General features: G+C 31.4%; 1 protein-coding gene across 5 annotated transcripts in view; it reads left to right on the plus strand.

Annotated features, from left to right (window-relative positions):
• Positions 1-13,426, plus strand: part of SHPRH (SNF2 histone linker PHD RING helicase) — an 81,741-nt gene that overhangs the window by 36,903 nt on the left and 31,412 nt on the right. For all 5 annotated transcript variants that reach the window (XR_010336587.1, XM_064360593.1, XM_064360596.1 and 2 more), the window contains exons 15-23: positions 2,323-2,411; positions 3,589-3,681; positions 4,951-5,058; positions 5,979-6,121; positions 6,931-7,104; positions 7,421-7,483; positions 8,434-8,659; positions 10,357-10,500; positions 11,597-11,698. Coding sequence is in view for 4 of the 5 variants with exons in the window: in XM_064360593.1 (XP_064216663.1) it covers positions 2,323-2,411; positions 3,589-3,681; positions 4,951-5,058; positions 5,979-6,121; positions 6,931-7,104; positions 7,421-7,483; positions 8,434-8,659; positions 10,357-10,500; positions 11,597-11,698 (1,142 nt within the window). In the remaining variant the exon portion in view is untranslated. The remainder of the gene's footprint in view (positions 1-2,322; positions 2,412-3,588; positions 3,682-4,950; positions 5,059-5,978; positions 6,122-6,930; positions 7,105-7,420; positions 7,484-8,433; positions 8,660-10,356; positions 10,501-11,596; positions 11,699-13,426) is intronic.

A 13,426-nucleotide genomic window follows, 5' to 3' on the forward strand; every position in this document is an offset into this window, starting at 1 on the left:
TAACATTACATATGTAACTTACCTAAATTAGATTCTTCTAATGTGAAGATCAGACAGTGAAGGTCTGCCTTTTAAAAGAAATCTAAAATTTCAAACTATAAAAAACATTTACTCATATTATATATGAATAAATACATATGATACATTCATACATATTCTGAGATTCTCCTTGACTGGTATTAAACACATTGTATTATTCTAATTTTGAACAATGTGTTTTCTCCAGATGGTTTTTATAGAAAATTAGTTTGGCAGTGTTAAATCCACAATTTACTTAGAAATGTTAGCACCACCAAGTGGCCAAGAATGGGTATTTCCAAATTTGACTTAAACCTTTGTAATATTAAATATGAGTATTTTTGTTTCTTCCTCAGAAAGCATGTCTTTTTAAAAATAAACATGGAAAACCAAGTATCATAGTGAATAGATCAAATTCACCTGCTTTACATTAGAGTCTAATCACTATACTTTCTTTAAAAGGTATAGTATTTCTGAAGAGAAAATTGTTTAATGAATTATTCTCTATAAATGATAGTGTACATACTGATAGATTTCATAATGTCTTTTGAAAAGCTTTAATAAGACTCTTAAATAGAGAACTCACTGTGAAGATAATTTAGTGTTAATGCCTATATTATGATGTAACTATCGTAAAAGTAATCTCCCTTATTAAAGGAAATAGAAATTGGCTGACTCTACAGTTGTTTGAAAGTGTGTGTTTTAGAAAACTTTGTATTAGATAACTAATAGAATTAGATACAAAGCAATGGTATAAGAGCTATTGTTTCGAAAACAATTTTTAAATCAGGTGTTTTGTACAACACTGAATATACATAATGTCAGTGAACTGCACACTTGAAAAAGGCTGAGGTAGTAAATTTTATGTATATTTTACCAAAGTTAAGATATGTATGTATACTTACATATGAACTAAAAAAAGAACCAACTTCAAAATTTACAAAGGTTTGCATATGTATATATAAAATGAGCTTTATATGTATATACACATAAATATATATATATATGAGCTTTATATATATATATATGTGTGTGTGTGTATATATATATATATATCATTTTAACTATGAACATGGGCCTAATTACGTGATATTCATAAAATAAGCTTGAAGTTTTTTTTAAAAGCAAGTATGTGTGATACTTAGGAAAAATTTTCTTAGCAAATAAGTAGAACATTTCTACACCTTTTTTGGTATTGATTGCATGGTTTTGCCACTGTTAGATTTTTACTTTAATAGTATTTATAATTTACCTGTTTTGAATTTTCCAAACAACAATTAAGATAGATTAAAAATGTTCGTCTCTCCTTCTATTGAGGTATCATCAAGCTTTCTCTGTAAAGAAGCAGATAATAGTTTAGGCATTGCAAGTCATAAGATCTCTGTGCAACTATCAGCTCAGCTGTTGTAGTACAACAGCAGCACAGGCAGTACAAAACAAATGAGCAGAGCTACGTTCTCATGAAACTACTTATGGACCCTGAAGTTTAATTTTCACATGTCACAAAATATTTTTTTGAAATTTTTTCAGCTATTTAAATATGTGAAATTCATTTTAAGCTGATAGGCCCAACAGAAATGCAGAGAGAGGGTAGAAATGACCCATGGGTCATACTTTGCCAGCCTGTGCTTTAATTGACACTTTTTGAATTGCTGTATTTGAATGAGCTGGTAATTATGAACAGCAGAAAACAGCATACCTCTCAGACTAACTATGATTTGTGTGACCAAAAGTAGAGAGGAGATCCCTAAATTTTTGACATGAATCTTTTAATTACAAACTATTTGGCCTAATATCAAGAACAATAATAGCAACCAAGAATAGTATATTATTTTTCTGATGATTATGTGTAGGTTGGTTGGAGTGTCTTAAATATTTGTTTATGAATAGTCTATAATCACCTTAAATTTATCCTTATTTTCAAACATCACAGTTACTACTGATTGGCACCCATTAATTTTAGCAAGAGGAAATTTTTTTTGTCTAAATTAAAAGTTTATCCAGTAGCATAATCTTAAAACATTACAAATAGGTTTAATTATAAACATATTTTAATATAATTTTAAAACATTACAAATGTAATATAAGAACATTATATTCCATGGAATTAAAAAAGGAACTGTACTCAGCTTTTTTCAAAACTAGGGCAATCATATTAATACCAAGTCAAATTGCTTTACTTAAAAAAATAGTTATATTCATTATGTTATATGTTTACAGTATTCTTAAATAATGGACGACTAGATGACATTGGAAGCTAAATATGTGACTCTCTTACACTTTAAATACATTTTAATTCTTTAGGTGAGTATGCCTTGGCAGCAGAATTGTACAGAGAAGTGTTGCGCTCGTCAGAGGAACACAAAGGAAAGCTGAAAACTGATTCACTTCAAGTAAGTGAACACTAAACAGTTTCATATGTATTCTGTTTTATTTTTTAAAATAATTTTGCTGAAGAGGATAAATTGTAGCAAATAGTCATAATCACTGAGGATGAAATTTGGGATTCAGTCTTCTCAATAAGCATTTTAAGTGATTTGTATGTACGCTAACATTTGAGAATCACTACTATTCCATTCAGGGAAGTTTTGGGCACAAGCCTGACACGGTAATTCTATGTAAGCTACATTTAAAAATAGCTCCAAATACAGGTACTTAAAAGAGTAGGTCAGTTTTATCACTTTTGCTTATGAATATCAACATATTTATTCACATGGTTTTCATTAATAAGAAAAGGAACTAAGCAATAAAATTTACCTAATGATAATTTTTAGAGGTCTTTAGGGAGATTTGGACATTTTAATTATAGCACTTATTTCTCTTTCCCTTCTTGAATCTGTCATTGACTCATATAGACAAGACTCTAGCTAAGTAGGAAGTAAAGATAGTTTTATTAATTTTGGCAAGTTTAGGCTTGAATCCCAGGTAAGATGTCATTAACATTCAGACTTGGGAGTAGCATGTCCAGTGTACCACAGTGGGTTTTTAGAGAAACATATGGAAAATTGGAGGGTGAGGAAAAATTGAATATAAGTCTTTTTTTTTTTTTTGAGATGGAGTCTCACTCTGTCACCCAGGCTGTAGTGCAGTGGCGTGATCTCGGCTCACTGCAACCTCCACCTCCCTAGTTCAAACGATTCTCCTGCCTCAGCCTCCCGAGTAGCTGGGACTACAGGCGTGCACCACCACATCTGGCTAATTTTTTCTTTTGCATTTTTAGTAGAGACGGGGTTTTACCGTGTTAGCCTGGATGGTCTCGATCTTCTGACCTCGTGATCTGCCCATCTTGGCCTCCCAGAGTGCTGGGATTAGAGGTGTGAGCCACCGCTCCTGGCCATAAGTCTTATATTCTACATGGATAAGGGTTACAAAAGGCAGGTCCTACACTTTTAATACCCTACTCTTGAGTAAAGAAAACAAAGCAGTAGTACTCAGATTGTTTTATAGGAAAAGTATTTAGTGATATGTTCTTAATGTGCTGTTAGTGTTCTGTGTGCCTTATTAATATTAGGTTCTCTTCAGAGTCTTCTGCATTGACTGTCATAATTATTGCCTTTGATGTGTTTGTAGAGACTTCATGCCACCCATAACTTAATGGAATTGTTGATAGCCAAGCACCCAGGGATACCTCCTACCTTGCGTGATGGTCGACTTGAAGAAGAGGTCATTATTATTTTTTTCATTCTGTCTATAAAAGTATATTATCTTCAAACTTTATGCTCCATGTATATCCTAGGACATACAGCATTTAAATAAATGTAATCATGTTTTCCTGTTGCTTTGATGTTTCAAATTTTATTGTGATTTTAGGTGGCAGAGAATGGCAGCAGTATGTATTATTTGCCTTCTCTGCTGATCTACCTGCAGTTATGTGATAAATGCTTGTTGTAGATATGGCTGTTGGTAGCCAACAGAACAGAATGTAATTAAGTTTTAAAAAGGAAGCTTTGATCTCACGGCAGATCTACAAAAGATACAGCTTAGTAAATATATAAACTTTTGCTCTTTCTCCACCTTTCTGTGTATTTTTAAAGGGGGTAAAGTCAAATATTTGGTAGAAGTTCTCTCAGAGTTTCCTCTACAAAAAGTATTGACTCTTACTGAAAGGAATGATATTGAAAAGAGTGATATAATAAATTATTTTACTGTAAATTGTTAATAGCTTTTTATGCAGATTCTTCTGGGGATTTTTGCTGTTTCTAAACATTAAAGAGCTAAAATCAAAAGAGTATGTGTGCTTGAAATGTATCAAACCTGAAGTGGAGCCTTTATATGAGTCAACAAGATAAAAAATGAGATGTATAAGTTTGCACAGACTATTTGCACTGGTTGTTTTGGGGGCTAAAGAGGCCTGGCAAACTATTTTAATTGACAAAAATTTTACATATTTATGTTTTAGAAAGTGATGTTTTGATATATGTAGACACTGGAATAGCTGAATCAAACTAACATATCCATTACCTCGTACTTACATTTTTTGTGGTGAGAACATATAAAATCTATTTTCTTAGAGCGTCAGTGTATGAATTTTGGGGAAACAAAATTCAGTCCCTAACACCTGTATTACTGTATATTCCAAAGGATTATTTTTAAACTGCAGTAACTCTAATAAATTATAATAACTAAATTAGCCAAATTTTAGAAAGGTGTGTCTGCTTTGCTTACTCTAACTAAAAAATATAATTTAAATAAAAATTTGGCAAACAAATCTTTGGAATTTCTTAAATTTTGTTACTTGGACAGGTAAAGTTTGTTAACTTCCATATATAAGGAATTTTTAGCGTGACTTCTATGTTCTCTACAGTATACTTGTAGTTTTATGTTTAAATGAAGTAGCTTTAAATACATTAAAGGACCCATTCTTCTTGAAACATTATACTACATTATATTCTAGATCAGGAGTGAAAGTTTATATTTTCTGTTTCAACACAGGCCAAACAGCTGCGAGAGCACTATATGAGCAAGTGTAATACAGAAGTTGCTGAAGCCCAGCAAGCTTTATATCCTGTGCAGCAGACCATCCATGAGCTTCAAAGAAAGGTACCCCACAATGCAGTGTTTCTTACTTGTGTTTGTCTCCAGGTAACAGTTTTAGTTTTGTTTTTTTTTTTTTTTATGGGAAGAAACTTGAATTTCTTACTCATCTTGGAATTCTTAGCACCTAGTACATTACCTGACTCACAAGTTTATTTACTGTTAGCAATGATTATTGGTTGAATGAACAGATGCATAGATAAGTCAGCTATTTTGAGGTTCTCTTTATTTTGAACTCTTATGGGTTTTCTCTTACCTTGAGTATGTAACAGTTGTCTTTTGAAGAAAGTAAAGACTTCTATAACCTCCTTTTGATTTTGTTTCTGACTTGTTTTAAGATGTTAAAACATTAGAACCATAGGTGTTTTTACTGCAGAATATATACCATTTGTCATTTCTAAAATTTCTCTTTTATGAAATCAGTAGCAAAATCTAAAGAGGTTACACAAATACACTTTTATTTTCAATTTTTAAATCAGGTATTGTAAATTTTTGTCTTCCTGATTCATTAATTACTTATCCTGGGATATAATTTTGTTAGTTATTGTAGATTATTCATTAAGTAGAATCTAGTTCAATTAGTTAAAGATTAGAATGAAGGCTTTCCTTCTTACGCTGATAAAGAGACCTGTGACCTTTTCACATATAAAGAATTTTTTTAGTTACAGAGTTGTTATATAAGTCCATATAATAAATTCTCATTTATCCAGAGAAGTTAGAATATAGGTGTTCTCTTTAATTATGTTTTCAAAAGAGGAAGTGAGCATTGTACATGGAATATGTATACTCATCTCCCCTCTGTGATAGTCTCTTGAGAATAGCATTTATTATTTTATTTGAATTTTGACATCATCCTTCCCAGAGATGGAAGCCTAGTGAGTACTAAAAAAAATCTATTAATTGATTAACTGCTACTTTTTTTGCAGATTCATTCTAATTCTCCTTGGTGGCTAAATGTGATCCACAGAGCAATAGAATTTACTATTGATGAGGAGCTTGTTCAGCGAGTGCGAAATGAAATAACCAGCAACTACAAGCAGCAAACTGGCAAGCTTTCTATGTCAGAGAAGTAAGAAAATATGAAGAAAAAATATCTACTCATAACTTTTATAGCAAAGAAATCCTCCTTGTATTTTCTAGTTTCTAATTTCTAATTATTCTTGGCTTTTTTTCTCCTTTCATAAACGTATACACACACATTCATACTTCTTTTTTTGCAGCCCTCTTTATTCACAGTTTATAAAAATGGTTATGGGTCTATAATTGGGTTTAACTCCTAACTGCCACATACCTTTGTTACTTTAGTTACTTTAATATTTTACACTTCATAATGTGAGCACATTAGTAACTATTGAAATTATACAGGAAAAGTGTTTGGCAAAGGTCATAATTATAGATTTAATTAAGTATATCTACATATACACATAAATATATATTTTTTTTTGACCAAGGAATGTAATTCTTAGCCATTTTTCTTCTTTCTAATTTTCTGCTTTTATGTTATGTTTCGTCCTGCAGGCACCTCCTCATATAGAGCAAGGATGTCAAGAGGGCCATCTGTAGTCAGGTTTAAAACAGAAGAATATGGTAATCCTGCTCTTTCAAGGATATCTGAGACAGAGACATACATTTTTCATGCTCTTTTTCAGTTCCTGAGCACAGGACTATCAAATTTTTTTGGTATCTTTTATAGTAGACACCCCAGTATTATACTTTGAATGCACTCTGAAGGAAAACTCACTCAAATGTGGCTGATTAAAAAAAAACAAAAACAGCAAACAGTTTCTTTAACACTTTGCTTGGCAACCATCTCTGAATTTGAGGAAATTGACCTATTATTCTTTTCTTTGTGTTGTGTGTGGTGCTGGTGGGAATCAGGTTCCATGATTGCAGAGGTCTTCAGTACCTACTTACAACACAAATGGAAGAGCTAAATAAATGCCAGAAGCTAGTAAGAGATGCTGTAAAAAACCTGCAGGGACCTCCATCTCGTAATGTTATTGAGTCTGCAACAATCTGCCACCTCCGACCAGCCAGGCTTCCTCTCAACTGGTAGGTAATAGAAGAAATCATATAATGAAATGGTATCATTTCTTTAAGCTAGATTTCTTAGAGAAGAAACAATTGACTCATATAATAAAGGTTTTTTCATTTTAATTGAGGCAGAAGTAGAAAGAGATATATTATTAATCTTATTTAGAGAAAAATAAAATCATAAGGACAATGTATGAAAAACCATGTGATTTTTTTTCTAAAATGGCATATCTAGTATAATGAAAAATGAAGTCAAAATACTGAGCTTCTCCTTAAAATTACCAGATTGCTTATTATGTTTGTGAATATTTCTCTGTTAATCTCTTTTTTCCAGCTGTGTCTTTTGTAAAGCTGATGAATTGTTCACAGAGTATGAATCAAAGCTATTTTCCAACACGTAAGTTTTCTATTTGATTTTATTACCCATCATGAAAGTTAAACATTTTGTAAGACTCAGTATTAAAGACTATATTTTCTTCACAGTAACCTTTATTATATTGTTTCTTTAATTAAATTGATTAGTACACCTTTGGCATTTGATTGTTTAATATTCCCAGTTTTCCCTAGCCAGAAGTTACCCACTAAATGTTCATGGTGTAGTAATATATAATTAATTGAGGTGCAGTTTTGGGGAGTGGTAAAATCTCAGACTCTAGAGTCAAGTGGATTTGAATTATACAGGTTTTGCTAGCATTTTACTACTATTCAAGGAAGAACTCATAATGTCCAGTATAACTTCTTCAAGAATAAAGAATGGCACAATCAACTATGTTACTACTGTAATAAAACCATAAGCAAACCTTGTCACAAACACCTGAATTCTCAGAGTGAAGCTTGTTAGAATAATAAATGTGTCTACTTTCATCCTGGAGTATTTCACCATTCTTTCTTTTAGGTCAAATCCGTTTTTGTTATTACTGAAGTAAATAATACATTTCTTCATGTTTCTATCCAAATTATCTTTATTCATCTCCAACAGATACAATTTCTCTAAAATAGAAATTCTCCCCACTTATTTCTTTGCCATGTGTTCACTTCTGTATGTCAAAGAAGAAAACAAGATTTTTGTGTTGTGTTATGGTGAATGAATCAATATTCTTTCTATTTATGACAGTTGACATAATAAAATTAAAAAAAAAAAAACTGGCCAAATTTATGTTTTCAGCTTTTTCAGGGTTGTTTTGGTTTTTCCAAAGACTTGCAAACATGTTCTTTTAGATCTCACATTGAAAGTTGTTGAAAAGTTACTGACCTTGCTTCTGTATTTGTTTTGCTAATATCACTCATTTACAGTGCTTCTTACTCACTGACAGCAGTTAATGTTGTTTTGTTCTGGCATGTTTTCAGAGTCAAAGGCCAGACTGCAATATTTGAGGAGATGATAGAAGATGAAGAAGGACTGGTGGATGATCGAGTACCTACCACGACCCGGGGTCTCTGGGCAATAAGTGAGACAGAGCGATCTATGAAAGCAATACTATCATTTGCAAAATCACATAGATTTGATGTTGAATTTGTTGATGAAGGCAGCACTTCAATGGATCTCTTTGAAGCATGGAAGAAAGAATATAAGGTATCGTATTTTAAAATTTCCTTCCAATATTAAAAATTCTCCTTTTTTACATGAATTTTAATTGCTACTTTTCTTTTTCTCTCTCTAGTTTTGTATACTCTTCTTTAGAGATTGAGGTGGCATAAGTTCTTTTTGCCTAAAATTTAATTGTTGTAATAAAGGATAGAAAATACCGTAATACTCAAAGACATTGTTTATTAAATTACTAAAAGAAAATCATTATTAAACTGAAACTTATATGAAACTTTTGGTTTAGCTGTAAAAGTGTTTCATACTATTATTAGCTTTATCTTTCACTGCTATTGTATGAAGTTAATATTTTGTTTCGTTTTTGTTCTGTGAATAACAGGCAAGCATCAACAACCTTAAAGATTGAGGAACATAGTAAATATTTCTCATCCTATAAGTCTGGAAACCGTTCCAATGAATAAAGCACAATGTGCCCTTTCATATTTGTACTTTAATAATTCCATCATATTACAACTCTGTACTTGATATTCCACAATTCATTAATTTTGAATTATTGTTTTATTTGGATTAGTTATCTATAGTCCTGCTTTATAGGTGAGATAGGTAGAGGAAGGAAAGAAGTGTTTCACTTATAATGTCATAATCTTATTCAATATCTTTTAAAAGTTCTTTTTAAAGTAGGATAAAAATTTTTTGCAGAAAGATAGTTATTTGTACTATCAGTTGATATGTCATAAATTGGGGAATACTTTTAAAATATTGAAATCATTGCTTCGTAATAATTTTTTTCTTACACATTACTCTTGTGAATAGAAAGCACATTAACACAGTTAATTACAGTAAGCCATGGAAGAAGACAGTGTTATCTATAATGTGCAATTGCCCCTATATTCTTTCTTTGGACTCAGTTTGACCACATGCCTTTGTCCAGAGGAGAGCTTATTGTGCAGTTCTCCCAGATCTTTGTACATTTTGTTCTGCATAACTTTACAGACCTTTTCACAGAAAAGCAATTGAATGAGCTCCTACTATACATATCCACCAGATCTACCTCAAAATGTAAAGTTAGTGAAGAGAGGCTGTCAAAAAAATGCATACTGATTGATACTATTTCTGTGAATTTCAGAAACATGTATAATAACTGAATTATTAAGAATATGTTTCACATAGTGTAAGTTCAATGAAAGATGTAGAAGGATAAGTACTATTCAGAATAGTGGTTTGACCCATGGTTGGGTACTGAAAGAGGAATATATGAGGAAAGAGAGTGAGTGATACAATTGAGAAAGAACACACAGAAATATGAATTTCCAAGGAATTCAAATTATTTCTCAAATTGGATGGTGGGTACCTGATTGTATATTTTAGTATTCTTGTTGCCATTTTATAAATAGATATCTGAAATATGTTATAATAAAAATATTTTTTGAAAAATAAAACAGAGAAGAGATTCTGTCAGTCTAGCATTAGACTTTATAAAGATTTTTGGTCCTACCAAGAAATCTTTGTATTCTGTTCCTGAGAATCTAAAGAGGTAGCATCCTATAGAGATTTTTTTCATTCACATTTCATCCTAAAAATGACCCCAGGAACTACTTGTACTTTAGACACATAGAGAAAAAAAATATAAGATCTCATTGAAGACTTTTGCTCAAGGCACATCTTGGTGATTTTAACCAGTTTTAATTACATGCTTTACCACTGGTTTGTCTTTTCTGTTCCTTCAGTTGCTTCATGAATATTGGATGGCTCTGAGGAATCGTGTGTCTGCTGTTGATGAACTTGCAATGGCTACAGAACGACTAAGAGTGCGTGATCCTAGGGAGCCAAAGCCTAATCCGCCAGTTCTTCATATTATTGAACCACACGAGGTAATTGGCAAGTAAATCACAGAAAAGGGAGCAGCAAGCAGATGTTACAGATATCCAAGACCTAAAGAAGAGGCAGAATCAAGGCACTCACTGATCTAGAAATTTGTATTTGGTCTTCATTTTTAATTCGACCCATGAAAAATTGTCTTTGTAGATGAAAAACAGTCAAAGATGAGGGATTTCATGTCTGTTACTTGCTTAGCATTCACTATTTTGATGCATTTTGTTTCTCTCCGCATTGCACATTCATCTATTTTTGAGTTTAAAACATTATAGGTGCTTAAAACCAATAGATATTCTCGCTTTTTAGATTTTTTTCTATTAACCTCAGTTTTATCAGAACTAGAAAAATCTTCCTTAAGAACAACTGAAACCTTTTCTTTTGCAATGTTTCTTTTACTAATGACGAACTAATATTAACAACTTACCTTCTAATAAATTTGTCTTTGTAACCCAGGTTTGAAAACATAACTCCAGCAATTTTTTTAATTCTCCATTAAAAGATATTATTTTCTTTATAATTCATTTTTATTCTTTATTTGTTTAGTGCTTTACGTCTATTTCTGTACAGCTTGGAGAATATAACTTGGAAAAATTTAGATATAGTTATTATATGTGAATTGTGAGTAAGTTTTTCTGAGAAAATAAATTCCTCTTGTTAGAGTGTTCCTTCTCTGTCTGCTATATTCTACCGGGGGAGCAGAGGAAGGAAGAGCAGAGAGATTCTTTCTGGATTTCATGAAATCACTGAGGCCAGAGCAGCAAATCATTTGACATTTCTTTATCCCATGGATCTATTACTGAAAAACAATGGTACATAATAGAATTTGGCTGATTTTTATCTGACTTTAGGTACATAGGGACACTTCCTGTTTAAAAGAGCTCTACATTGAGTTGTGTCTTTCATAAGGAAAAATAAAAAGTCATTTGAAATACATTATCTAGTGTCCATTTTGAAACCTTGTGTTTTAGAATATAAATAGTTTTTTTAAAAAAACAGAATACATTTATATTATTGGAGAATTGTGTATGTTTAATATAATTTAATTGTCTTTCTGAGAGAGAATAAAGAAATTTTTATTTTTATTTTCTTTAGGTAGAACAAAATCGAATAAAACTACTAAATGATAAAGCCGTTGCTACATCACAGCTTCAGAAAAAACTTGGGCAGCTTCTTTACCTAACTAATTTGGAGAAGGTATTGTTTTTAAGACATGCTACTTTTTCCTATGATCATAAACCACTTTAGTGACTCTTTTCATAATTAATGGTGCAAATTTTTTAAATTAATATTTGTGTTATATGAGTCAGAACACTACCTATGTCTCTACAGTAGCTACACAGATCACAAAAGAATATTGTATCTATAGAAATTATGTTATGCATTTGATATAGAAAGTCTGCACTCTATAGTAGAGAACAATGTAAATGGACTGTAGTTCAAAGCCTTGAATAATAGAAGTGTTACAACGTATCTTGGTGAAAATGGCATAATGGCTGGGCGTGGTGGCTCATGCCTGTAATCCAAGCACTTTGGAGGCCAAGGCGGGCAGATCACCTGAGGTCGGGAGTTCAAGACCAGCCTGACCAACATGGCGAAACCCCGTCTTTTAAAAAATAATAATAATAAATAAATAAAAATAAAAAATAAAAGAAAATGGCATAATGCAATTTATACATATGCATTCATTCATAAATACAACAATATTTTTTAATTTGTTATTTGAAACTGAAATGTGTTTGGAAAGCTACTAAATCAGAGTACATGGTGATAAAGGTAGACGTCAAATTTTAAGTGTAATTCAAAACACATGTTCTGAGTTGTGGTCTAAGTATTATCTGAACATTGATGAATTGATGAGTCATTGATTAAATATAATTCCATTTTATTGCAGGAATTTGTATTTTAAGAGTTGGCAGAGCACCTTCTTGGGGCAAGATACCGTAGTAAATATTTGGATAGGTCAAGTGAAAACAAGCTACAAATTTGAATTCTTCCGAAAACTGGTACAACATATAAGTGAATCAGTAAATCTCAAAGTGAAAAGTTAGACATTCATTATAGATAAAATAGCATGGCGACTAAGAAGACAGACTTTGAATCTAGACAGCCCAATTTTGAATCGCGACTTCACTGTTTTCTAGATATGTAAGATTACTTAAGTTATTCACCTTCCCTTGCATCATCTGTAAAATGATATCGACACTACTTTATAGTATAGGATTCTCTTGAGGATTATGTGAATTAATATATGTAAAATGCTCGAGTAGTTTCTGCTCTTTTAAGCACTTTCTAGGTTTTTGCTGCTATTAATATTATTAAGATTCTACTGTTATGATTACCAACACTATGTTATTCTGAAAGATAGAAAATTTTAAAGTTTCATACAAAATGCTAACATTAAGAATATAACATTTAGGAGAAATGTCTCAACATAGCTGGGCATAAATTTTTTAAATGTAAGATTTCTATACTTTAAATATGGTAGTCAAAATGAAAAGACAGTTATCTGTTAATTGTACATCATTGTTTATATGTTAAAATATCTTTTAAACCTAAAATTTTAAGGATATGAATAATCTACATAGGAAAATTCTATTTGGCTATTAATAAAAGACAAAGCATGTAATCCTTAATGATGGAAAATCAAATTACACAGGTGCCATTTTCTGCCAACAAGTAGACACAAATTTTTTAAATGATTATACACCCCAGTGGTGAAAAAGGGCAGTGAATGGGTACATTTTAAGCATTACCAATGAAAATACAAATTTATATAAGCTTTTCCTAAAAGCACTTCAATAATTTGATGCAGGTTTAACATCTCAAATCCAAAATTTGAAATGTTCCAGTGAGCATTAACTTTGAGCATCACATTAGCACTTAAAAAGTTTGATTTTAGAGCATTCGAGATTATGGATTTTT

The sequence above is a fragment of the Aotus nancymaae genome, unplaced genomic scaffold (genome assembly GCF_030222135.1).
Source record: "Aotus nancymaae isolate 86718 unplaced genomic scaffold, 86718_ANA_hifiasm-v0.15.2.pri h1tg000040l, whole genome shotgun sequence".
Taxonomy (NCBI): domain Eukaryota; kingdom Metazoa; phylum Chordata; class Mammalia; order Primates; family Aotidae; genus Aotus; species Aotus nancymaae.